Source organism: Aspergillus ambiguus (genome assembly GCF_047715705.1).
Source record: "Aspergillus ambiguus strain CBS 117.58 unplaced genomic scaffold BDV59scaffold_13, whole genome shotgun sequence".
NCBI lineage: Eukaryota > Fungi > Ascomycota > Eurotiomycetes > Eurotiales > Aspergillaceae > Aspergillus > Aspergillus ambiguus.
Genome location: NW_027395526.1, coordinates 474,135 through 496,882, shown reverse-complemented (window position 1 = coordinate 496,882; position 22,748 = coordinate 474,135). Strand labels below are relative to the sequence as shown.

The 22,748-nt window shown below is 54.2% G+C and overlaps 10 protein-coding genes and 1 non-coding gene across 11 annotated transcripts; 5 read left to right on the top strand and 6 right to left on the bottom strand.

Annotated features, from left to right (window-relative positions):
• Positions 1-770: 770 nt before the first annotated feature.
• On the top strand, positions 771-1,540 carry BDV59DRAFT_201603 (uncharacterized protein; the record flags this gene model as incomplete). The annotated part of the gene is made up of 3 exons (XM_073693843.1): positions 771-1,158; positions 1,215-1,283; positions 1,341-1,540. 3 exons carry the CDS (start codon positions 771-773, stop codon positions 1,538-1,540), a joined length of 657 nt encoding a protein of 218 aa, XP_073548607.1.
• Positions 1,541-1,928: 388 nt separating this feature from the next.
• Positions 1,929-5,085, bottom strand: hxB (putative molybdenum cofactor sulfurase protein (HxB)). Its single transcript, XM_073689587.1, has 2 exons — positions 4,472-5,085; positions 1,929-4,423 (listed from the first exon to the last, which is right to left on the bottom strand). Exons 1-2 carry the CDS (start codon positions 4,569-4,571, stop codon positions 2,043-2,045), a joined length of 2,481 nt encoding a protein of 826 aa, XP_073548606.1. The 5' UTR covers positions 4,572-5,085; the 3' UTR covers positions 1,929-2,042.
• A 21-nt stretch (positions 5,086-5,106) lies between these two features.
• On the bottom strand, positions 5,107-6,407 carry BDV59DRAFT_177285 (uncharacterized protein). Its single transcript, XM_073689586.1, has 2 exons — positions 5,947-6,407; positions 5,107-5,881 (listed from the first exon to the last, which is right to left on the bottom strand). The coding sequence occupies exons 1-2, from the start codon at positions 6,019-6,021 to the stop codon at positions 5,348-5,350; spliced, it is 609 nt and encodes a 202-aa protein (XP_073548605.1). The 5' UTR covers positions 6,022-6,407; the 3' UTR covers positions 5,107-5,347.
• An 84-nt stretch (positions 6,408-6,491) lies between these two features.
• BDV59DRAFT_177283 (phosphatase PAP2 family protein) lies at positions 6,492-8,735 on the bottom strand. Its single transcript, XM_073689585.1, has 3 exons — positions 8,193-8,735; positions 8,106-8,132; positions 6,492-8,046 (listed from the first exon to the last, which is right to left on the bottom strand). The coding sequence occupies exons 1-3, from the start codon at positions 8,255-8,257 to the stop codon at positions 6,843-6,845; spliced, it is 1,296 nt and encodes a 431-aa protein (XP_073548604.1). The 5' UTR covers positions 8,258-8,735; the 3' UTR covers positions 6,492-6,842.
• Positions 8,736-8,824: 89 nt separating this feature from the next.
• BDV59DRAFT_24569 (putative GPI anchored cell wall protein) lies at positions 8,825-10,593 on the bottom strand. Its single transcript, XM_073696053.1, has 3 exons — positions 10,234-10,593; positions 9,086-10,184; positions 8,825-9,033 (listed from the first exon to the last, which is right to left on the bottom strand). Exons 1-3 carry the CDS (start codon positions 10,460-10,462, stop codon positions 9,006-9,008), a joined length of 1,356 nt encoding a protein of 451 aa, XP_073548603.1. The 5' UTR covers positions 10,463-10,593; the 3' UTR covers positions 8,825-9,005.
• A 2,013-nt stretch (positions 10,594-12,606) lies between these two features.
• On the bottom strand, positions 12,607-14,421 carry BDV59DRAFT_201598 (prefoldin-like protein; the record flags this gene model as incomplete). Its single annotated transcript, XM_073693842.1, has 2 exons — positions 12,607-12,657; positions 12,721-14,421. 2 exons carry the CDS (start codon positions 14,419-14,421, stop codon positions 12,607-12,609), a joined length of 1,752 nt encoding a protein of 583 aa, XP_073548602.1.
• A 170-nt stretch (positions 14,422-14,591) lies between these two features.
• On the top strand, positions 14,592-15,911 carry BDV59DRAFT_24553 (TFIIH/NER complex subunit TFB3). The gene is made up of 3 exons (XM_073696052.1): positions 14,592-14,658; positions 14,708-14,948; positions 15,000-15,911. Exons 1-3 carry the CDS (start codon positions 14,613-14,615, stop codon positions 15,832-15,834), a joined length of 1,122 nt encoding a protein of 373 aa, XP_073548601.1. The 5' UTR covers positions 14,592-14,612; the 3' UTR covers positions 15,835-15,911.
• Positions 15,902-16,906, bottom strand: BDV59DRAFT_177277 (uncharacterized protein). Its single transcript, XM_073689584.1, has one exon. The coding sequence runs from the start codon at positions 16,849-16,851 to the stop codon at positions 15,988-15,990; it is 864 nt and encodes a 287-aa protein (XP_073548600.1). The 5' UTR covers positions 16,852-16,906; the 3' UTR covers positions 15,902-15,987.
• A 138-nt stretch (positions 16,907-17,044) lies between these two features.
• BDV59DRAFT_177275 (putative GTPase NOG2) lies at positions 17,045-19,490 on the top strand. Its single transcript, XM_073689583.1, has 3 exons — positions 17,045-17,224; positions 17,273-18,023; positions 18,387-19,490. Exons 1-3 carry the CDS (start codon positions 17,127-17,129, stop codon positions 19,203-19,205), a joined length of 1,668 nt encoding a protein of 555 aa, XP_073548599.1. The 5' UTR covers positions 17,045-17,126; the 3' UTR covers positions 19,206-19,490.
• A 3-nt stretch (positions 19,491-19,493) lies between these two features.
• Positions 19,494-21,910, top strand: BDV59DRAFT_177273 (protein kinase IKS1). Its single transcript, XM_073689582.1, has 2 exons — positions 19,494-19,674; positions 19,735-21,910. Exons 1-2 carry the CDS (start codon positions 19,616-19,618, stop codon positions 21,716-21,718), a joined length of 2,043 nt encoding a protein of 680 aa, XP_073548598.1. The 5' UTR covers positions 19,494-19,615; the 3' UTR covers positions 21,719-21,910.
• Positions 21,911-21,996: 86 nt separating this feature from the next.
• Positions 21,997-22,134, top strand: BDV59DRAFT_t86. The gene has a single exon. It is a non-coding gene; the product is annotated as a tRNA-Phe (tRNA).
• Positions 22,135-22,748: the final 614 nt, after the last annotated feature.

The window sequence follows — 22,748 nt, the reverse complement described above, 5'->3', positions numbered from 1 at the left end:
TATTTACGTAATCGAGTGGTCTTGCAAGGGTTACGGTGATAGTACACGGCCATCCTTCACATTGTAGGCTTGGATATTCTAGGCTGTCCAGAGACGAGCGCATTCCGAAGAATACCAAGCTGGTTATACTGTAAGGGATAGATCCATTGTAGTGGAGCAGACTCAGGTACTTGGGAGTGCCTTGGTGGAGTCCCTTGGTAGATTCTTTTGTGTCACCCCAGGCATGGGACTAAATCCTCCTATATTATCACATTGTCTCAGACAATAAACATGATTCTGCTCTTTGTGGCCCGACACCTGTAGGGCTCAGGTTTACATGGAATAAAATTCGGACTACAGTTCGAGTTTAGCGGTAGATCTTTAGCAATGCGAATCTCCGCATCCGACATCTTGCTGTATCCTTAGATTCATGCCAGGGGCAAGCACGTATGCGCTCATGCGGAGTGATAAGGGATCGTTGAGAATTCCATCCCTTATGAACGATTAGGACAAACAAGCATGTACTCATACCTAACCACATAGTCATCCCTCCAGTTTGGATACCGAAAGGGTTGAGACAGACTCGAGAATGTACACAGAGAATCTATAGGAATGTACACAGGAGGGTAATAGGAATGTCACAGGAGAACTAAACGGATGTAATTTCCATATCTTCGATATAAAAAAGCCGTTCTGTTCATTGATCTCAAGCATAGATCTTGTGTTATCATAACTATTATACCAATTTTCTCACTAAGAAGATGTTGTTTTCTAAGATCGCTGTGGCCGTGATGGCCCAACTGGTGGCTGCCCAGGTTGCAGATGTCGACCAACAATCTGCAGCACCATACAATGCTGATTTCGCCAAGTATTGCAACAATGGCACGACCGAGGGGACCCTGGTTTCCGAGGATACCACGTATGACTACCGCTGTGACGTCCGAGGAGATGTTGGGTCCCAGACACAAATCAAGGCAAAAAGTGCCAAACAGTGTGCGGAGCTCATCGATATGGACGATGATGATAGTGCCTCTGTATGGGACCATAACACAGGCAATTGCTGGTCGGGCGTGGAGCGTGGGAAACGCCATTATGAAAAGGGTTTCATGGTCATAACGGCGACATCTCCACTGGCCACCTGTCAGGCTGAACTTGATGACCTAAAGGGGCCTCCGAGTTGTGAGTTATGCCTGACAATCTCTGAATGCACTCTCTAATGACATGCCTTTTAATAGGTAACGGCAGCTCTCGCCGCAAGGTCGGTGAGACAAAAGGGGTGAAATTTTTCTACCTATGCAACACAGGTATGACCTGACTAAATCCTGGCCAGGATGGAGAAGATTTGTGCTAATACGCTACAGAATTTAACGGCGGTAATAAGAATAGCGGTACTGCGGACAGTTATGCAGCCTGTGTGGAGCGTTGTGCAGCGAAGAGCGACTGCGATAGCGTGACCTGGAATCGGGAGAACAAGAAGTGCTGGATTGGAACCGGGGATCCCTTCAAGAACAGCAAGACCCAGTATAACATCCGCGGTGATAGCGCTATGCGCTTTAGCTAGGGTGGGGCTTTCTCCTGCGAGCGGCGGGCATAAATATTGGACCGCTGGGCCAAGTACTTGCTCCCACCTGGTAATTATGCCTGGGCCAGTGCTCTTTCAGTTGCTCTTGATTTTGGCTGTTTGCTTTCATTTCTGTTGGATGGATCACTGAACAGATTGTGCGGTGATATGTCGCAATAACAAAGTAAACGGATAGTGTGCGGTTAATGTTGATGATGCCGCATTGTTATCATTTATCTATTGTGTATTATCTTCAGAATCATGCAGCTAGTTGAGGGGTGAAAAGATAAGTGCTGTGCCATAGGGTCGAGTTCATCTAAACACATGCTACGTGCATACTCTTTGCGCAACTAAACTGGAGAAAACGAATTCTACCGAAGCTAGTAGGCTGCAACCCCAGGCATGCGAGTTGCCGCTAGACTGTTCAAGACTACATGATACATAATACAATCACACTCTCAACTCCAGACGCAATGATCCCGATCCCACCCAATGCAAACCGTCAATCCGAATACCACGGCCGCACCACATCCCCCGCCATGACAGTCCTTGATCCTTCCTCGACTCCATCTCCGTCCCCATGCACTGCCACCGCCGCATGCCTCCCAAACACAATCTGACTGCCCACCTTCCGCGTCTTTGCCAGCGTCGAGAACGGCTCGTCCCGCCGCGCCCCAGAATACTGGTCGATACAGACCATCTGACAGCGCTGGCAGGGACCCAGCACGTCAAACGGCAGTCGGTCCGGCCCGACAGTGAACGACGTCCACCGGTCCTCGATGTACGGACGTTCGGTATTTGCGAGCTGGTGGGGCAGGTTCTCCGCGACGATGATGTTAGCGCGGAAGACGTCGGCGGCGACGGCCTTTTTGGCACCGGCCTTGATCGTCTCATTGAGCCGGTTCACCGACGACCGCGAGATGAGCAGAATGGGGCTCTCGTTGGAGAGGAGGATGGGAGTGGGGGTGGGTTCGGGGGTGTGTGAGACTGGCGTGTCCGGTGGGAAGGAACCGGGCATGGGGGACTCCTCGGCCGGGCGATGGTGTCGAATGGAAGGACGGCTGCGGCTGGTATACCGAGTCGCTGACTGGGGCGGGAATCGTGCCAGGGTGCACGGGACCCCGAGGAAGGTCGAGAAGAACGACGAGACAGTGGCGGAGGAGTATACCTGGACGACGACCTGGTCTCCGCAGACGGTAGACGGCTTCGCGGCGTTGTTGCAGAGTGTTGTCGTGACGAGATCGGCGTCCTCGCGCTGCAGAGAGATCTCCATCGTTTGTTCGGGCGAGTACTCGCCGCAAACGACGCGGAGGACGCCACGGGCGAGATCGATGGTTGGCCGGATGAGGGCCATGCGAGGGTATTTCTTCTGGCTGAGGGCTACACCGGTGCCCTGGTGGATAAGACACCATTCGCGGTCCCAGGCCAGTCCTTCCCGGCGGACTTCCCAGCGTTGTCCGTCAGGCACCTTGAATGCGCCGCAGCTCTTGATCGGGTAGACGGCGAGACTCTCAACGTAGAACCCGGCGTATGAAGAGTCCTCCGCCGCCGGTGACACCACAGAGCAGACGTTCGGCGTTTTCTCGACATAGAACTCCTCCACGAACGCCATGAACGCCTCCACGTCGCTCCTATTACTCATGGCACCTAGACTCACCCGCAAGATGCCCGTGGGCCGCTCATCCATAATGTCATTGTCGTCGCCGCACCGCATGCCCGCGGAGAAATGGCGCAGCATGTCGGTCCCGGACCAGCCGAGCTGACTCGCCGCGCCTCCAGGGTTGCAGAGAGTGCCGGAGCGGATCTGGACATTCTTCACGTTGGCTAGGCGCTCGACCTCGGACTTCCCGATCCACCCCCCCTGGCTACTACGTAGGTTGAACGCCAGTATAGGACCCTGGGCCGAGTTAGCGAAGTCTGGCGAGCGGCCCATGTAGAAATGGCAAACACGCTCCCCATTGAAATGCCTCAGCGCCGCGAGACGGTCGTAGAGCGACTTTGCAAGAAAGCGCGCATGCGCGGAGACGTTGTCCATCGAGCCATATAGCCGCGCATGGGTCTCGAACGCTGAGTCAAGCGCAATAATATTATGGAACGGCAGCGTGCCGTCCTCCAGCGCCTCATGGACGCAGGCTTTCTTCGCATGCCACTGTGCCTCCCGCGTCAAGACCATGTCGACGGTTCCGCCGCCAAAGAACCGACGCTGAGCGAAAACATGGCCAGCATGTTTCCGAACAATCAGCGCTCCAAGATCGGGGAAGCCGAAGATTTTGTAAAAACTGAGCACGGTGAAATCGGGCGCCGAGGAGACATCGCTCAGGTCCAGCGACGACGAAGACACCAGCGACGCCGCATCCAGAAGTGTATACACGCGGGCATCTTCTTTCGTCTTGGCTCGAATCTGCTTGCACCAGCGTAGCGGCAGCCGCCGGCCGTTCATGTTCGATTGCGCGGGGAAGGCGAACAGCTGTGCGGTGCGGGTTCGGCCGGGGTCTGGTTGCGCGATCCATTCTTCGACCTCGGGGTCCGTCGTGAAACATCGACTGCCGGCTGTGGCGAGCTCGCGCGCCCCGACCAAGCTGGTGTGTGCGTCGACGTGGTATCCGTACCAGAACCCGTGAGGGTCGTCTCGGAGGGCCTCCGCGACGAGCTTGATGGCGGTGGTGGCATTCGCCACGAAGACGAGGTCGAAGTGGTCGGGGTCAGCGTGGAAGAAGCGGAGGGTTCGCAGCCGGATGTCGTCCACACGCTGGGTGGATCGTTGCGACGAGGCGGATAGCGAATGGGGGTTCCCAAAGAGGTTGGCTGAGAGGTCTCTGGAGAAGGAGTCGATCAATGACTTCGCGTAGGGCGTAGTCCCGGCGTGGTCGAGATAGGTGGTGTCTGGGTGGGGTTAGAGATGGCGGCGTATTGCGGTCTGTCCAAACGTACCTGACAGCTGGGGATACTCTCGCTCCCGAAGGACATCGATGTCATCGGAGTAGCCCCGGCTGTAACCCAACGGGCATTCATCAAGGATCGTATCTGTCATGGTTGGGACCAAGGACGAGGGCCATCAGGTAACATGTGCGAGGTCCACAGCTCGATATCAGGCCAATGTTCATGCGCAAGGGGCGTAGCGACGGAGACTCCTACAGCGTCAACGGGGATATCGAATGACCAAATAGGCACCCGTCAAGCGGGGTAAACCAAACAGTCTTCGAGCCCGTGAGGAGGAAGTATATCTCAGTCGAGCTCCACCAGAGAGATAGAGAGCATCGTCGGAGCTGACCGACGGAGCTCGTTGCAGTGGCGAGGGTTCATAGATACACAGGTTTCGCGGGGAAAGGCGACAAGACGGGACGAATGCCGGCCCATCAATGGAGAGAGTTATTCAGAGGACGAAGGATATGGTTTGAGGGGATGTTGATCGTGAGGAAGATCCGGGGGAGAGAGGAAGTGCAGTAGTCGAAGTAGAAAGTGGAAATCCCCCACTCTTGAACTTATCGCGGCGGGGCGTCGGAAGGGGCCGAGCGCGTGGCATTAGTCTGGTCCCTGCAGATAAGGGATCCCCGCGGTGGAAGATACTCTGTGTACGCACTCTCCTATCGCCACCCACGCCCCAGGCACCGAGTCCAACCCATGGGAGCATCCAAAAGTGGTGGGAGTCATATTGAAACATCTCATGTATAGTATTGTCAAGCAGTAAAATAACACATCATACAGCAGCCAATTCGGGCTGGTTTTCAAAAACGAACAATCATCATCCATCACATCATTATCCTAAATCGTCCAGGTCATAAGTATTAACAACGCCCCCCACCAACTCTATACCACATAGTGCGGCCGACGACTACCCGAGCTATGGCGACGATGTCCATGGCCACGACGGCTGCTGTGGCTCCGGCGACGCACCGTCGTCTCCTTCACCACGACATCGGACGACCGACGGTACATGAAGAGCGCCCAGAAGGCCGTCCAGAAGAAGAACACGACCTCCATGATGCCCAGGGCAAAGCAGGTCTTGAGCATCGCGCAGCTCTTGTTGATGTTGAGCGACAGCGGGTTGTCGGTGCGGGAGCCGTACGCGCCGAACGGACCCAGCGAGATATAGACCGAGCCGCCATTCCAGTTTGCGCAGTCAGCATTAGCGATGAACCGGAGTTGGTAGACGCCCGCGATGAAGGCGCCGAAGAACAAGAGGTCGACGAAAGCCACGAAGCCGGCGGAGCGTTTGGTGGTGGAGTGTCGGATCAGGGTATCGAAACACCAGAAGACTGCGATGGTGCTGACGATGAACAGGACCAGGATGTAGACGGGGGTGATGATGTTGGCTTTGAGGTATCCATCGACGAAATAGGCCTGTTGTGGGTAGTTGTTAGTGGGGACCGGATGAGGGAAAGTTGTAGAAGTATGCGGCGACTGACCATCATTCCGATGATGGGGATCAAGAACACGATCTCCACCAGCCGGTTGAAGATGAAGAAGAGGCTTCCAATCATTTTGGCGAATGCAATACAAGCGGATTCTGATGGGATGCGTTGGAATGTGGAGCGACCGACTGTCTCTCGGACGGAGACTTGTAGAATGCAGAACGAAGATATTGTAGAGTCGTTACACAATCATCCCCTGCGCCAGCCAGACCGACGAGAGCTTCTTGAACGGCAGATGAAGTCAGGAATGTCTGACAGCGATGTTGGACCGGTACGTCTAACGCACGTCGTTGTGTCACTGTCGAAGATGGATGCGCCTGACGTGGATGCAGGAGAAAAAAAGGAGACAGAAAAATAGCCACGCAGCGGTATGCAGCTAAAAGAGATCGAGAGGGGATCGGACGAGGAAGATCCCTCGAGGGGAAGAAATATGCAGGGAAACGAGGAGGGAGCGAAGAGGAGGAGGAGGCTGGGAGGAGGCTGGGGAGTGGAACATCGGAGTGGAGGGAACACCTTAGCCATCACCACGAGCATTAATTCTCGCATTAATTTCTAGTCTACCCGATCCTCCCGGTATTATAGCAAGGATGGTATGGTTTGAATTCTACCGGCGGACATAGATCCCTGACGTGGGGCATTCCAAGCTTATCGCTTCATATACTCCTAGTGTGGTTGTAGTGTCCATCTATATTCTACCATCCCGCATACTATACAGATTGCTGTCATCCCGACCCACATGCACTCTAATCAACACAAAACATCCAGATGCAATCACCGTTTCAAACATTAACCAAAAAGGCAAATCCGCTAGATCGTCAAGCGTGGCACGGGCTGAACCAGCAGTCCATAACCAATGTCGCATGCATGCTCAACATCAAGCACAACAAGCTTCAAGCTTCCCGGGGCGGCATCTCCGTCAATTCACGCCCACGGTCCGCATGCGGCTGCGTTTGAGAATGATAGGCCGTATCGACCTCATACCGGGGCAGCCCATCCAGTCCGGGGTTATGCGTGTGCGCATACCCATGTTGCATCTCATACCCATCCGCGAGGTCCTCACTGGACGATGACCAGTTCCCGTCGTCATGGCGCATGCGATGATCGTACATGTTCATGTCGTAGGGGTTTCCCGATGCCGACGTATAGGTCGGTCCGCGGGAGAGCCGGTGCTGCGGGGGCGGCGGCAGGTTCGTTTCGGCGGGCAGGGGAGGCGCGCCGAGTCGATCGGCTTCGGGATTGCGGAGGGCCGCGGTACTCTCGGTCGAATCGCCCAGGGCGACGGCATAGGCGGGCGCCACGGGGTCCATGCCCCATGTTCGAATCGGATACGCGCGACCTTTCCGCCAGGCTTCGGAGAGCGGGGGGAAGTACTGCCGATATGCGCCGTAGGCGCACACGACCCCGAGGAGGGAGCCGGTGATGACGTCGAAGGGATGGTGTCGGGCGTCCATGATCCGTGAGACCGCAATCAGGGTCGCGCCGACGCAGGGTGCGATGATGATGGCGGTTTTCCAGACCTCGCCTCGGTTGTCCATGAGATGTAGCTTCCCGGATAACCACAGGGTCAGGTAGAAGAGGCCGGCGAAGGAGGAGCTACTATGGCCCGACGGCCACGAACGAAAGCCATCCTTGATAATGTGCGGGTCGCCGGTGCAGATCGTGTAGTTGGACAATCCCGGAATCATATCCTCGCTTCCCGGTCTCGGTTTGCACCGATCGATCAGATCCGGCCGAGGTTTCCCGCAGGCGGTCTTCAGGGCCTGGGTAATGACAAAGGCCGTTCCCTGGGCGAGCAACAGGCCGAGGAACCCACAGTTGAACTCCCACAAGCGGTCCTTCCACCGATAGGGTCCGGTAAGCTTTCTCTTCCCCGTCGCCGGGTCGACGGGTTTGTGATGCGAGAAGAGGCCATCGACAAAGAGGGTGTAGATGGCGATAATGGCAATGGGAACGAGGCAGGAGAGGCAGACGGCTAACCCGATGGATATGCGCTCCTGGACGGCGTAAGGGTATTGAAGGGAGATATTCCGCAGGGAGAAATGTTGGTGGAAGGGTTCGACGGAGTCGAGGATGTAGAACCCGACTGCGCAGCCACTGACGAGGGTGAGGTTTAGTTTTGGTTGGGTGTAGAGAGTGGGAGGGAGACGACAAACATGATGATGACATAGTCGAGGATATAGCTACCACGCGTAGTCGTCAGTATGAGGAGCTTGTAAGAATCCTGAAAGCCTTCGACTCACGAGATGATGATGCGAGGCCGTAAGCGACGCTTGGAGAAGGGGAGTTTCGAGGGAAGATGGTCCATTGTCGCTCCCTGGAGCAAGGAGGTGTTTATAAGAGAGAAACGAAAAAGACAAAAGACAACTATCCAGAAAAGAGGTTAAGAATAAGAGGGAGAAGATTATGAAGAAGAAGAAGTGTCCCTGGTTAGAGGCACATTTCTGCGAAAGGCGTAGGCATCAGGAAATGAAGCAGAGAGTGTGGCTTGGATGAGAAAGTTACTTCTCCGCTCTTTGGGCCAAGACGCCCAGAGAAATAACTATGGAGGGAGATCGTCGGAGCCACGCGGCCTGTTCTATAGAATCATACTCCGTACTTGCGCAGGAAATCGTAGAACCATAAGTAGTATTCGTCTGATCATTCACATTCAAAGTACTAGCACTTGTTGATACCCCGGAGTTGAAGTGTCGGATCTTCAGGGATCTCCAAAAATAGCAAGGTTTTGCTGACTACGCAGCACGATTATTAAGCTTCCTATACAAGCACCACTTGGTCCTGTCAAGCCTCAACAGGGCATCGGACAACTCATTATTAGATTATGCGGACTATTAGTAGTAGCACTCTTATTACTACCGGATCACTTGTAGTAAACCGTGTCTCCAGACCCAAACGACTGACTGTATTTATACATTCCTCGAAGAAATCTAATGCATCTCCGACACCCGTTTACTACAAGACTTCATTCAAATTTTATGAAAGGAAAGACGTGAGAATCCATGGGGTCCATAACTCATGTTCGCGTGATGTCGGGGTGTTTTCGCTGGTCCCCGCCTTTAGCAGACCGTGATGTACAGACCAAGACTGCTTCCACGTTAGCCACCCTATCCCAAACACGAAACAATCAGACACTTACGGAGAGGGGTTGTAATCCTCGAAGAAGTTGAGGTTGGTGCTGCCCGCGTTCTTCATCTCGTAGCTGACAGCCTGGCCCGCCGGGCAGGAGAAAGTAGAGATCACGTAGGAGTTGCCGGGGGAGACGGTAGTCTCGCCATAGTCCTCCTTCACGGCCGGGGCATTGTTGTACGTCGTCGACTGGCTGGCGGTCGACTCCAGGGAAGCAAAGTCGATCTTGCCATCGCCGCTGAAGCTGTAGGACGAGGTCTCGAGATCCTCCTTGTGGGGGAAGAGGAAGACCAGGCTGCACGTCTTTCCGGCGTCCGACGAGGGGATGTCGAAGTTGAAGATGCTCGAGACGGTCGAAGTGATCGTGCCGTTGTAGGAGGTGCCCGGGGCGTAGTCGGGCTTGGAAGAGTCAATGGGGACGATCAGATGAGGGTACTCATAGTTGCCGGAGAGATCCGTGGGGCAGCTGCCGCTGGAGGACTGGGTGCTGGAGGGCTGCGTGCTAGTAGCCGTTTCCGAGGGCTGAGAGGTAGGCACCTGAGGGGTTGGAGTGTAAACAGGAGTGCTGGAGCCCTCGGGGGGAGAAGGAGGGCTGGAGGGCTGGGGGGTCGAAGGGGTCTGAGAACCAGCAGGCTGGGAGGGAGCAGGGCCGGAAGGCACAGCGGGGACGCTGGAGCTGGGAACGCTGACCACCGGGACAGTCGACGCCGTCTCGGGACAGTAGGTAGTAGTCATGGTGGTGTGGACAGTGGTCTGTTCGGGGGGAGCAGGCACACTGGATCCACCAGGGACGGAGGGCACCGAGGCGCTAGACGAGGGCGCAGGAACAGGAGTGCTCTGTCCAGCGACCGGCGTCGAGGACGGAACGGGCACCGAGCTAGAGCCAGATCCAGAACCCGAGCCCGAGCAGGAGTCGGCCATCAGGGAGATGTCCTTACACTGGGTGACCTTGTCACTCTCCGTGGTGTAAAGGTTCATTCCGCCGTTCAGACCGGTCTGGCAGGCAACGAAGCTGGAGTCACCCTTGTACGAAAGCTGACCCTGCGAGTTGATAGAGAAACCAGGCATAGGGGAGGCTCCGGCATCACACTGGAACTGAGTGGTTTCACCTATCTTCGTCAGCTATCATCTTGGTCCATCGGAAATCGGCAGTCTTACCAGTCACGACACAACCACGTCCGTTGGAATCGACAATGGCGCCGTTGGAGTCGATGCAAAACTGGGCCTCTGACAGACCGCCGTAGACACGGTTCTGACCGTCATCCAGCTGACCGATGGTGCCAGAGGCTCCCCCGGTAGCCTTCAGATGGAAACAGCAGTTTCCGCCTCTGCTGACAAGGGCATTGGCGCCAGCAGCAAACGCCGCAACGGTAGCAAAGTTTCTCATTTTTGAGCGAGCGAGTGAAGCACCAGATAAGCGAGTGGAACGGTTGGGTCTTGGTGGAAGACCGATCTTAAGTTGAGATTTAGATGTTGATTGAAGACCAACAGTAAACAAACCCGGGGAAGACGGCAGTTATTTATACGGAGAGGTGGACACACCGTGAAACGTCATTGAACTCCCGGTCACCTGGATGGAGTAGGTTCAACTTGGATCTCACACCCACACGTAGATCGAAAATAGAAACGTTGGGAGTGTGGCCAATTGCGATGCATGTACGCATGCCATTAACTATGGACGAGCCACACAGGCAGTTGCTGACCCGCCTCGATAGGGTAAGAAAACAACAGGTTGCCTACAGGCCGAGGTACCCGGGCCTGGAAACGTCGGAATCCCAGGTTGTGGGAAGACGTCATGAAGAAACGAAAAGAAATAGTGGTATGGTGGATATACATCGTTGGACTGTGAGATACCGGACATCTCAGTGGCCAAGGCCCTGCAGGGCATAACTCAACGGTGGAGCCGGGTCCATCGGATGTTGTCTGGATCGGCCGTAGGCCCTGCCTTGGTTGACGATCGTCGATACATGGTTCAATGTCATTGTCTAGGCACTGAGTGGCAATTTCAACGCCGGCCCACGGTCCGGATATGCGGTTAGCCACACAAATGCAGAATCAAGTGTATTTTTGTTAGGAAATGGAGAGGAGTCCCATGGAAGACTGGTTCTATTCATAACTATCCCAACAGATGTTATGGCGGAGACCCGATCCGATATGTCTAGTACGATACGCAGTCGAGGTGTTGGCATTGAACACGCAAGTGAGGCGGGGTGCCTTGCATCGGAGGAAGAGCGGGCATAAACATCAGGGTCTGCCGACGGAGAAGGAAGCAAAGGGTCTGTTCTTAATTTCTGTTATTAATGTAATCGAGACAGCCGGATGAGGAGGTGTAGGTACGCAGTAGAAGATGAGTGTGCTGGGTATGCCCCTCTTGGTGGAGTGTGGACCAGATGACGACAGGTCCGGCCAACGGCACTGCTTGTTATTTTTGACTCTTTCGATTATAATACATGATTAGTCCAGACTATTGATGGCTAATACGATTTTCCCACGAGGAAGTTGGCCCGTTGATCAATGTCTGCGCCACGTCATGTCGACGACGCTCATATTCATCCCACCCTTATGCAACCGTTGCCTAAGTGCTTCTAGTAAGACTGATATCACGCCCACGTAAAGAACAAGGATCCATACAGGTTATATGCGTCTACTATATAAGGACGGAGCCGATTGAAATGTCTTGTCCGACATAAGACTGATAGACGATGTATAAGCTTCGTGGAATTCCGGACGCTCCAATTCGACCCATGTGTCTTTCCTCGAATTATGTTTGGTTACTTGCTTCTCCGTATTTTTCTCCATTATTCTCCAGACAACACAGAAAACTAAATACTCCATTTGGTTCTGGTTGAAAAATCTTCTACACCCACATTCAATCTCACCTGAAACATTCAGTCCCAATGCCCTCACCATAGAAGCAGTGCCATTGGTGCCCTACTCCAAAGCCATTGCGATTGAGGCCTTTTGGGTCCGACCGTTGACCACGAGGTTGATCGTTATCAAGTGTAAACGGTTGGATCCTCTCCACCTCGTCTAGTCGGTTTACCGGCCTAGGCCAAAGCCGCTTATCCACGATCCAGACTGCTGGAATGTATTGAGCCTAGCCAGAGCGAAAGTGGTTCAGTGCAGATAGTGTGCGTAAGCCTAAGCCACTTCAAGGTTTTTGGATTGTGTGAGGTATAGTTTCGGGAGAGATTTGCAAGTGTATTTAGCAAAATGTACCAATTGGGTGACCTACGTAGCGCTAACATGCAGAGCAAGATTACGTGGATCTTGTGCAAAAGCAATGCTCACTCTATGATCCACGAGATAGTTATCAGATGTCGAGGGTGAAACGTAACCACATCAGCATGATTCCGCCTCACCATGGCCGTAAGTACTCAGCGAGCCCAATACACCCCCAGAGTGAAGCGAAAGCAAACGCAGTCAGAGAGCCCACGAGATCGATCTTGGAATTTCCTTGAATGGCCATACCATCGACAAGTATGGCCATCATCGCCAATCTTCAGCAGAAAGGCAACAAGATTCCGTGTATTACAGGAGAGAATAGCCTTTGAGAACAAGCGTCGATTCTGGGTATCCATTCTATAGTTTCTATAATGGGCCATCGTGGGCCTACCTCATCCGCGCAGCGCGGAATTTACTCACCCGCCTCGGAGCCTCCTCGGTTTCAACTGGCACCTGTTCGGGCTCCTGAAGGAAACCGCCATTCTGTTGGATAACGCGGTTCCTCATATTGTAAAATTCACTGGCGATCTCTTTCCGGTGCAGCTGTTCATCGAGCTCATCCGGTTCTGGTGGGGCAGCGGCAGACTCGGAGATTTCATGCTCAACGAGGGTGTCCGCGAGAATCTTTCCTTTCGGTCCTCTGGAGGTAGGTTGCGTGTCGGAAACATCGGAAATTGGCTGAGAGAAGGGCTTAGGCTCCTTCGGTTTGGCAGGGAAAAGAGGCAGTGAAGATGGTGAGGGTGACGTGGTCGGCTTTCGTAACGCCGAACGCAATTCTGCAGGTCGCGGCTTATCATCAGATGGCATCGTGGAAACTGGAATAGACGCATTGGTATCAGGAGCACGAGCAGCCTTGAAACGCGAAGTCTTTTTGGGCGCGTTGTTGGCGGATGTAGTCGGCTCTGTCGGCTCGGAGCGTTCGACCACTGCGTCCGAGACAACAGGAATATCAGATTGGCGAAGGGGTGCGACCTTCTTTTCCGCAGCCGAAGGCTTAGGAGGAGGCGCAATGTCGAGGTCGTCAGCAAAAGCGACCTTCTTCTTGGGCTTGGGTTTCTTGGTGGCCGCATCTGTAGACTCGGTCGATTTCTCGACTCGAACCACGGCCGGCTGTTCTAGTTCCCTCTTGACTTCTTCTGGGAGCTCTGTAGTGTCTTTGCCCATATTCCACATTCCTCGCGCGTTGAGCTTGGCCTCGAGCTCGCGCATCTGTTGATGATAGTCCTCGTTCAGGACGGTACGGCTTCGTCCAAACTCGTCTTCCTCCTCCTCTTCGTCATCATAATCGTAAACATCATCGTAATCATCAAATGAGACATCACTGGCTTCCTCGTCGAGCTCGAGCTCCGCCACCACGGCGCCGACTTCATCAAGCCCATACCGTATCATCTCCCGACGCAACTGCGCATCTTCCGGTGACTCATCCACGTCGGTCACGGGGACTTCACGAGGTTCTCTCACTTCCCCAGGCGCACCGTCCTGGTTCGGTGGCGACCGTTCCCCAGTTGCAACCTGCGCCGGTGAGTCTGACTGCTCGATCGACCGAGGGGTTTCAGCTCTGGTTTCCTTCTCGGTGTTCGGAATATCCTTCACGCCCGCCTTCTTCAGTATATCCAGAAGTTCTGACGCTTCATTACCGGGAGTTGCGGTCGAGCTCGAAATGACGTTGCCCTCTTCATCAAGCTCCTCGACAATTTCCGTCATGGGATAGTCGGCAGCGGGTTCGGTGGGCATCTGTTCCAGGTCGTTGAGCTTCTGGAGTTTGTTTTCCTCTGCACGCAGTCGCTTTTCCATCGTTGCGACATTCTGTTTGACGTAGTCGATGCGCCTCGTGACAATATCAACCACCTGCTGTTTCGTTCGAGGGGTGCCTTCCTTGACCCCCACGATGGTCTTCACCTCGTCCTCGGTGACGAGAGACCCAGCCAGCTCAACCCCAGCGTCCAGCAACTCATCCGTCGTGGCTCCATCGTTCAAGACGCTGATCTCCTCCACCAAGCCGTCGTATTCAGCCTCCCACGTGCGCCAGTGATAGAGGGACTGCTCCAGTTTGCGGATGTTTCCCTCCAGCTGGAGGCGCTGTCGCTCAAGGTCCTGTAGGTCGCTATTAGGAACGCCCATCGTGTAGATTGGGTCCTCAAAATCCGAATAAAGGCGATAGGGAGAGACTAAGAAAGGTGAAAGGCGGCGGCGGCGAGAAAAAGTTCCGCCGGGCGGTCCGCCCTCTGATTGGCCGGCAGGGACAACGGACGATTAACAAGGCAAGAGGTAGTTCGTCATCATCACTCAACCTCTTCACCAACTCTACCATCATGCCGCCTGCTCGCAACTCGATATCCAACCGCGGGGATGAAGACGGTAAGCTGCATACGTTCTCCGTGATGAGCATCCAGGCTAACGTCGCCAGAGGTCTGCCCCGTCTGTAAATCCTCGCGGTACCTGAACCCCGACATGCGGTTCCTCATCAACCCCGAGTGTTACCATAAAATGTGCGAGTCGTGCGTCGACCGCATATTCTCCTCGGGGCCTGCCAATTGCCCCGTGGCGGGATGTCACAAGACGCTCCGCAAGAACCGGTTCCGCAAGCAGACGTTCGAGGATATCGGCGTGGAACGAGAGGTGGACATCCGACGCCGGGTGATGCAGATGTATGAAGCTTGACGGATCTCCTGTGAGGACCCCATTCTGACCCGATCTAGTCTCAACCGTCGAGAGGAGGAGTTCGACTCCAAGCGCGCCTGGGATGACTTCCTCGAGCAACGCGAAGAGATCATCGCCAACCTCGTTCACGGCACCGACGTCGCGAAGACCGAAGCCGACCTGCAGAAATACGCCTCCGAAAACATGCACTCCATCCGCGCCAACCAAGCCATTGAGGCCCGCGAAGCGTCCTCCTTCCAGGAGCAACAGACCCACGAGCAGGAGCTGGCGCGGCTCCGTCGCGAGGCCGCGCGGGAGGAATACGAGAAAGAACGCCGGGAACTCGTTGCAGGCCGGGAGGATGTGCTCAGTCGTCTTGCGGCGGGGAAGCCGGGCGATGCAGCGGCGATTGCACGAGAAGGCCAGAAGGTGTTGCTCAAGAAATCGTCGGCCCGGCGCAGCGAAGAGGAGCGGATCCGACAGAAGCAGGCTGCTCTGCGGAGCTCCGATGCGAAACGGGCCGGCCAGGCGGCCGCGGCCGACAGGGCAAGCGGAGGTGGCGATACTGGCCTCATCAAGGGTCTCAAGAAGATCAAGACCCCAGAGCCCGAGAAGCCGTACGATCCCTTTGGTGGGCTGGTTCCCAACAAGCGAGACTACTACACACCGCGGGACTCCTACCCGTCGACTTTTCTCGATGGGGTCCGAAAGGATGTTCGCATGCAGGCGGGGGGTTACAATCTCCAGGAGTACTACTCGCGCACGCTTATGGAGGCGTTTGCCGGCTTGGGGTGCTTTGTGGATGAGGAGGTATCTCAGCGGGATGCAGCGGGCTCTGGTGGAAATACTCCTGCTGCTGGAGCTTCCATGGCGGCCGTTTCCAGCGGCCCATGATTTTACATACTTCGAATGTTTGGTTGGTTAGGTGCATAGCGAAGGCGTTGGTTCATATTCTGGTGATGGTTTAACTTCAAAAAATATATTCCAGCTAGAACTAGGTATACAAAGGCACAAGAGACATGGATATTGTACAGTCAATTCAATCGCTCACAGCTTTCCACCCGTAATCTGCTCTCCCAGCTTCTTAACCCGGCCCTGGATGAGATCCCAGCGGGCTGCCTCGCTCTTCCGGGACTCGTTGACGATGGATTGGACGGTAGGAGGAACACCCAAGTTCCAGACATTCTCTCCCTGCTGGTGATCATTGCGCCAGGCCTCGTTCTCACCGTCAGGGAAAACACGCTCGATCTCTGCCGCCAACTGAGCCTCCGTGGTGATGAACGTGCGGGCGTTCATGTACAGACTCTGCAGGTCCTCCTGCTGCTGCTGCTCCTTCTGGGCCTTGCGCGCCTCCAGGCGGGCCTGAGATTGGGCCAGACGCTGCTCCCGGTTGGGGTCCGGAAGCACGGGAGTGCGCTTAGGCAGCATCTCCTGGATCACGGACGGACGGGTCAGACGTTCGTCCTCGCGCTCCGGTTGCCGCAGGATGCGTTCTCGGCGTTTCTGCTTGTCCAGGCTCCGGTGCATCATCATCCGGTCGGTGCGTTGCTTCCGGCTGTGCAGTTCCTGTAGACCCTGGCGGAGGTTCTGTCGCCGCATGTCCGCCATGCGCTTCTTCCAGTCGATGTATTGGGCATGAGGGTCTGTCGGGTCGAGTTCGGCTTCCTTGGACGGGAGGGGGGTGGCCGCGGCGATGTACTCCTCGGACGGCTTGTCAATGCGGCGGGCTGGGAAGAGTTCCCGAGGAACAGGGAGGGTTCCCTTGACGTGTTTCTTCGAGGGAAGGTCAGGTTGGATGGTACGAGGGACGTCGATGTAGTTGGGCGACTCCGGGCCAACTCGTCGACACGCCGACGAGGTGAAGCCACGGGCCTGGACGGAGGCCGCGCGGTAGGAACGGAAGAGGGACATTACCGTGTCCTCTGTTCAATTGACGGACGAGAAGGGGAGAGGAGGGAGGAACAACAACTGGACGATGACGGGGAAGCCGAACGGGAAGAAACGCGATGGGGAGATTTTCACGTGGTCTGTGCACCGCTTAGCGGCAGAAAAAAAATACTTCCCGCTCATCGTCTTTTTCCCTTCTTCCTCTTCTCTCTCCGCGCTCTGCCAACCTCTTTTTCTTCTACTTATTTTTTTTCTTCCATTCTCTTACTCTCTCATTCCCTTGAGGAGTAACTTCCATCATGGGTACGGGAAAGAAGGAAGCCACCCGTAGGGTGCGTCAGGGGAAGGTCGGAGATGGCATGGGGAATGTCAAAGTCAAGGGTGAAAATTTCTACAGGTATTGACCATCTTCATGGGTCGCTTGATACACGCTGACAGATCGCAGAGACGCGAAGAAGGTGAAGAGGCTCAACATCCTCAAGGAGGGAAAGGCCCAGCGTGACGCCGAGGGAAACATCACCAAGGCCGCCGCCTACCAGTCCTCAGATGCCCCGGTCGCTCGGATCGAACCCAACCGGAAATGGTTTTCGAATACTCGAGTGATCTCCCAGGAGGCGCTGGCTTCCTTCCGTGAGGCGGTCGCCGAGCGCGCCAAGGATCCGTATCAGGTCCTCCTGAAGACCAACAAGCTGCCCATGACCCTCATCCGAGACGGTGAAGGCGTGAATGGGCTGAAGCAGCACGCTGCCAAGATGGCCATTGAGACATCTCCCTACAGTGACACCTTCGGGCCCAAGGCTCAGCGGAAGCGGGTGAAACTGGGTGTATCGTCGTTGGAGGACCTCGCGGGCGAGACGGCCAAGATGCATGACGCCTATCTGGAGAAGGGTGATGTGGACACCCACGCTGACGGCAGTGCCGTCGTTGCTGGTGATGTCGCAGCCTTGGAGGACACTTCCCTCGGTGAGGCGACCACCGCCCGTGAGTCGGTCTTTTCCAAGGGCCAGAGCAAGCGTATCTGGAACGAACTGTACAAGGTCATCGATTCGTCTGATGTTGTCATTCATGTCCTTGATGCTCGTGACCCCGAGGGAACCCGTTGTCGCAGTATCGAAAAGTACATCCGGGAGGAAGCTCCTCACAAACATCTCATTTTCGTGCTGAACAAGTGTGATCTTGTTCCTACTGGTGTTGCTGTAAGTTCACCTTTCTTCTTCCATCGTTTCCTCCCCTGTCCTCTGTAATCTATCAGGTTCGCCTGTGCCATTGCTAAGTCAAGGCAATTCCCACGACTTCGTCGTATATACACCATGGGAGTTTTCTGTTACAGCTTTGGTAGATTGACGCTGGCTCGCGCCGACCTTCTTTCTGAAGTTAGGCTGACTGGCTTTCGTTTTGAAAACCGGTCGCAAGGGCCGTGCTGTGCTCCGTTTTTGAGTTGAGGCCTGCTTCACATTCTGTGATTCGTAGCTGGCCTCTTAGTAACGTTACACACATTACACATATTTGCTGTTGCTTTTGTTGTTTTGTTCTTGCTCGTTCATTGCTGACTTGACAAGGCTGCCTGGGTACGACATCTTTCAAAGGATCATCCTACTCTGGCTTTCCATGCCTCTATCAACAATTCCTTCGGAAAGGGTTCTCTCGTTCAGCTGTTGAGACAATTCTCGTCTCTGCATTCGGATCGCAAGCAAATCTCCGTCGGATTTATTGGTTATCCCAACACGGGTAAATCCTCCATCATCAACACCCTCCGTAAGAAGAAGGTGTGCAATGTTGCCCCCATTCCTGGTGAGACCAAGGTCTGGCAGTACATCACTCTGATGAAGCGGATCTACCTCATCGATTGCCCTGGTGTGGTCCCTCCGAATCAAAACGACACCCCTGAAGATATCCTGCTTCGTGGCGTCGTCCGTATCGAGAACGTCGACAACCCGGAACAGTACATTCCGGCCGTGTTGAAGCGCGTCCAGCCGAAGCATCTCGAGCGCACCTATGGTGTCAAGGGTGGCTCCGAGGATCCCATCGAGTTCCTGAGTGTCCTTGCCCGTAAAGGTGGCAGACTTCTCCGTGGAGGAGAGCCTGACCTGGACGGTGTCGCCAAGATGGTCATCAACGATTTCCTTCGTGGAAAGGTGCCTTGGTTCACTCCGCCTCCTTACACCCCAGGCGAGGATGGCGAGAAGATCGAGGGCCGCGAGGGCAGACTGGGCGAGATGGGTAAGAAGAGAAAGCTTGAGGAGACCGAGCCGGAGGATGCTCCCAGCAAGTCTGAGGCTGAATTCGAGGGCTTCGGTGATAGCGACGACGACGATGATGATAATGATTCCATTGCCAACCTTGAGGTTAGTGATGTTGAGAGTGGCGAGGAGGATTGATTCATGGACCACCATAAACCTCAACACACTTCAGGTGCAAAGCACCGCCACCGGTCTCGGTTCGCAACCCTCTCCGAATGAGAGTATCCAGATGGGTTGCAGAACAATCACGCCGAGATCCACAACGGCCGTCCCGTCCTAAGCCAAGAGACACCATTGCAATGCTGCACTAGATGATAGCTGATCTGTCTCGGTTGCGTATACCTACCCACAAGATACCCAGTCGTCGATAGATGACGAGAATAGACTATGAATACCTAGGTACCTTATAGAATATCTTACTCCCATTCGTACTCCGCTCCCTCTGATGAGTCATCTCTCACGTGCCTCTCCACTTCCATCATGTGTACGCCTTACGTTCACTCTCTATCTCAACCCCTTCTGAGAGATGTATCCCGCATCTCCCAATAATGGCGGATGACGGCATGTCAATTATCCCCTACAGTTCAGCCAATTCCGATGTCGTGCTGTAAGCCTCATTTTGCTTCTTCCATAGCCCTGGCCGTCCCTGATACTCATCTCTGAGCAGACGGCACAATGACTCCATCGTCGTGTTTGATCGAGACTCACAACAGCTGGTCCTTCGGAATGCCTCCGAAACTGATGCTGATCTGGGTCTAGCCGACTGCCCCTACTGTCATCGACCGCTAGGAAGCAGGACTGCGGGGCAGGAAGGCCATCATGGAAGTCCGGGGGCGCAGCCGGAGTTTATCAATCCAAACTACTTCCGCATGCTCCACAACAGCTTACCCAGCTCTGCAAGCTCATCTACCCCGCCATCACCGCGCAAGCGTCTAGTGCAGCCAGCTCTTCCGGGTGGTAGCCCTGGCGATACCCCCTCTTCTCAGGGCATCTCGTCCGCCGCATTCATTCCAGATTACTTCAAGAAGTTCTTCGTCGAAGAACGTGTGCTCGGTAAGGGCGGGAAAGGCGTAGTGTTGTTGGTGAAGCATGTACTCGATGGCGTCTCGCTTGGTTATTATGCATGCAAGCGGGTGCCAGTCGGCGATGACCATGAATGGTTGGAGAAGGTATTGGGCGAGGTTCAGCTGTTGCAGCACCTCTCACATCAGAACCTCGTCTCGTACCGGCATGTCTGGTTAGAGAATGCAAAGATAAGCACGTTCGGCCCGAGCGTGCCCTGCGCCTTCATACTTCAACAATACTGTAATGCCGGTGACCTCCACAACTTCATCTGCGGCTCCATCCAGACGTCCACGACAGCCCAGCAGTTGAAGGATCGCCTGAGGAGAAAGTCTCGAGGCGAACCAGATCCGCCCATTGGTCTTAGCCAACCTCGAAAGCTCAATTTCGAAGAAATCTATTCGTTCTTCAAGGACATCACCTCCGGCCTTCGCTATCTCCATGTCAATGGCTATATTCATCGAGATCTCAAACCGAATAACTGTTTACTACACGAAACCAGTGATGGAATCCGCGTGTTGGTCAGCGACTTCGGTGAGGTGCAATCCCAGAACGCCATGCGTCGTTCGACCGGCGCAACTGGGACAGTGTCCTATTGCGCCCCGGAAGTTCTGCGACGTGAGTATCCCGACGGGCCGTTTGGAAACTTCACCTTTAAGTCCGACATATTTTCTCTGGGGATGATCCTATATTTCCTGTGTTTCGCGCAGCTCCCCTACTCCAATGCGGACCTCATCAATGAAGAAAAGGAGGACCTTGACCGGCTGCGGGAAGAAATCAGCCAATGGACTGGATTCGACGATGCCCGCAGGATGAGGCCCGAATTACCAGAACAGCTGTACATCTTCTTAGGACGTCTTCTATCCGTCGACCCCGATAATCGGCCATCCGCAGATGAGGTCCTCGGCGGTCTGCAAGCTGGTGCCACGTCAAACGAAACCCTACGAACTCGACGGCCCAGTTCATCGAGCCCGAATTCACGAATTCACCCTGTCGACAACCCTAATACACAAACATTCTCTAGGGCTTCTCGCGCTGCGAGGCCTTTTTCCCGCAGTCCCGTGACCTTGCGACGAGGTGCGCAATACGAACCCAGTGGAGACAGCCTCACCCCCGTCGTCGAAGACGTCGACCACGTCCCGGACAGACGGGTATCTCTCAGCCCCGAGCGTGACCTGATCGTTCGATCGAGGTACTCCGGAACTCCGTCCTTATCTCCCGCCCAGAATGAGACTCCTACTGAGGTACGTCCGGCGCGCGATCCTCTCCCCCAGCTTCTCCCTCCGCCTCCGCGCCGATTCTCGCTGGCGAGATTCGTCCCGGCGGGTCTATCAGACTTTGGAATTCAGCTTCCTGCGGTACAAATCGGATTATTTCTTGTTAAGGTCGTCTCAGCGTTTCAGCCTTGCACTCCACTTGCGGTCAATCCGTGGGTTTTTTATCCATTGCTTCTGCTGGCGACTTTGAATTTACGCACACGTAACCCTATGGTTCAGACGAGCTTTCTTATTTTACATGTTATCATAGTTAGTCTTTGCATGAGATGGGGGGCTTTGTGCTTGTGGCAGCCAGCAGTTTTCTTACGATGATTATGATTGTGTCAACAGAACATCGCTTCTCATTCCGCCCTTTCGGACATAGCCCAGAGGACCAGATATTCCCGATTTCTAATATTGGCTCTGGTCTGTGATTATACCTAGGTAACCAATTACTAGAGTATACACCAAAATTTTCCTTTTTCTTTTTTTTAATGGATTATTAGTAGCGTTATAGGTTTTGGTTGCAAGATTTGTTGCAAGATTTCGTTTCTTTTTCATATTTATGATACTATATTATACTGTAATTTATAAACATTAACTAATATCCGGCGGATGTAGTGTAGTGGTGGTATGTTGGCGAAATTTGATATGCTCTAGCCAATCATAAACTAACAGAGATGACAGAGCATCTTCGCTTCCCAGTTGGGAACGAGCGAAGGACCCGAGTTCGAACCTCGGCATTCGCAATTCTTTTTGCCTCTGTTGGAGGCGATGGTGTGGAGGTGTATGCTCACTCGTCAATCGAAATTAATATTTCCACAACTATTTACTGATGTTTACAACTGATACTGCCCGCCCTATTGCCGCCGTCGGCGTCGTGAGAGGATCCGTGCTATGCTCCAGTGTTCCAACTCAGGTCGCCAAGGCGGAACTCAATCGGGAGCTTGGAAGACCCCGATACGGAGCAGTCGGTTCCATGGTACTAATCAATGGCTTGCTTTAACGAAAGAGCATTAAATTAAGGCTATGTGTCAGATTTTCAATGCCGACAAACCGGCTCTGTTGTTGTCATACTTCGTGTTGATCGAATACGCACAAGGTGGGCACGTCCTTCTTCTATTCAAGATCTATTCCGACCAGGGTTGGATCACTGGAGAAGACATGGAGGCTTGCGAGGTAGTAATTTTTCGTCTCTCGCTCGAACTAGTACTCAAACCCCATGGTCGCAGCTTCTGGCGTAGTGATAGTAATTGGAGGTGCTTACTCTGCGGATCCATGCCAACACTGCTGTCTCATCACGCTGGAGCAGGGGAAATATCTAGTTGAGACCCCTCTTTATAGGGTTTGTTACTGAGGAGCA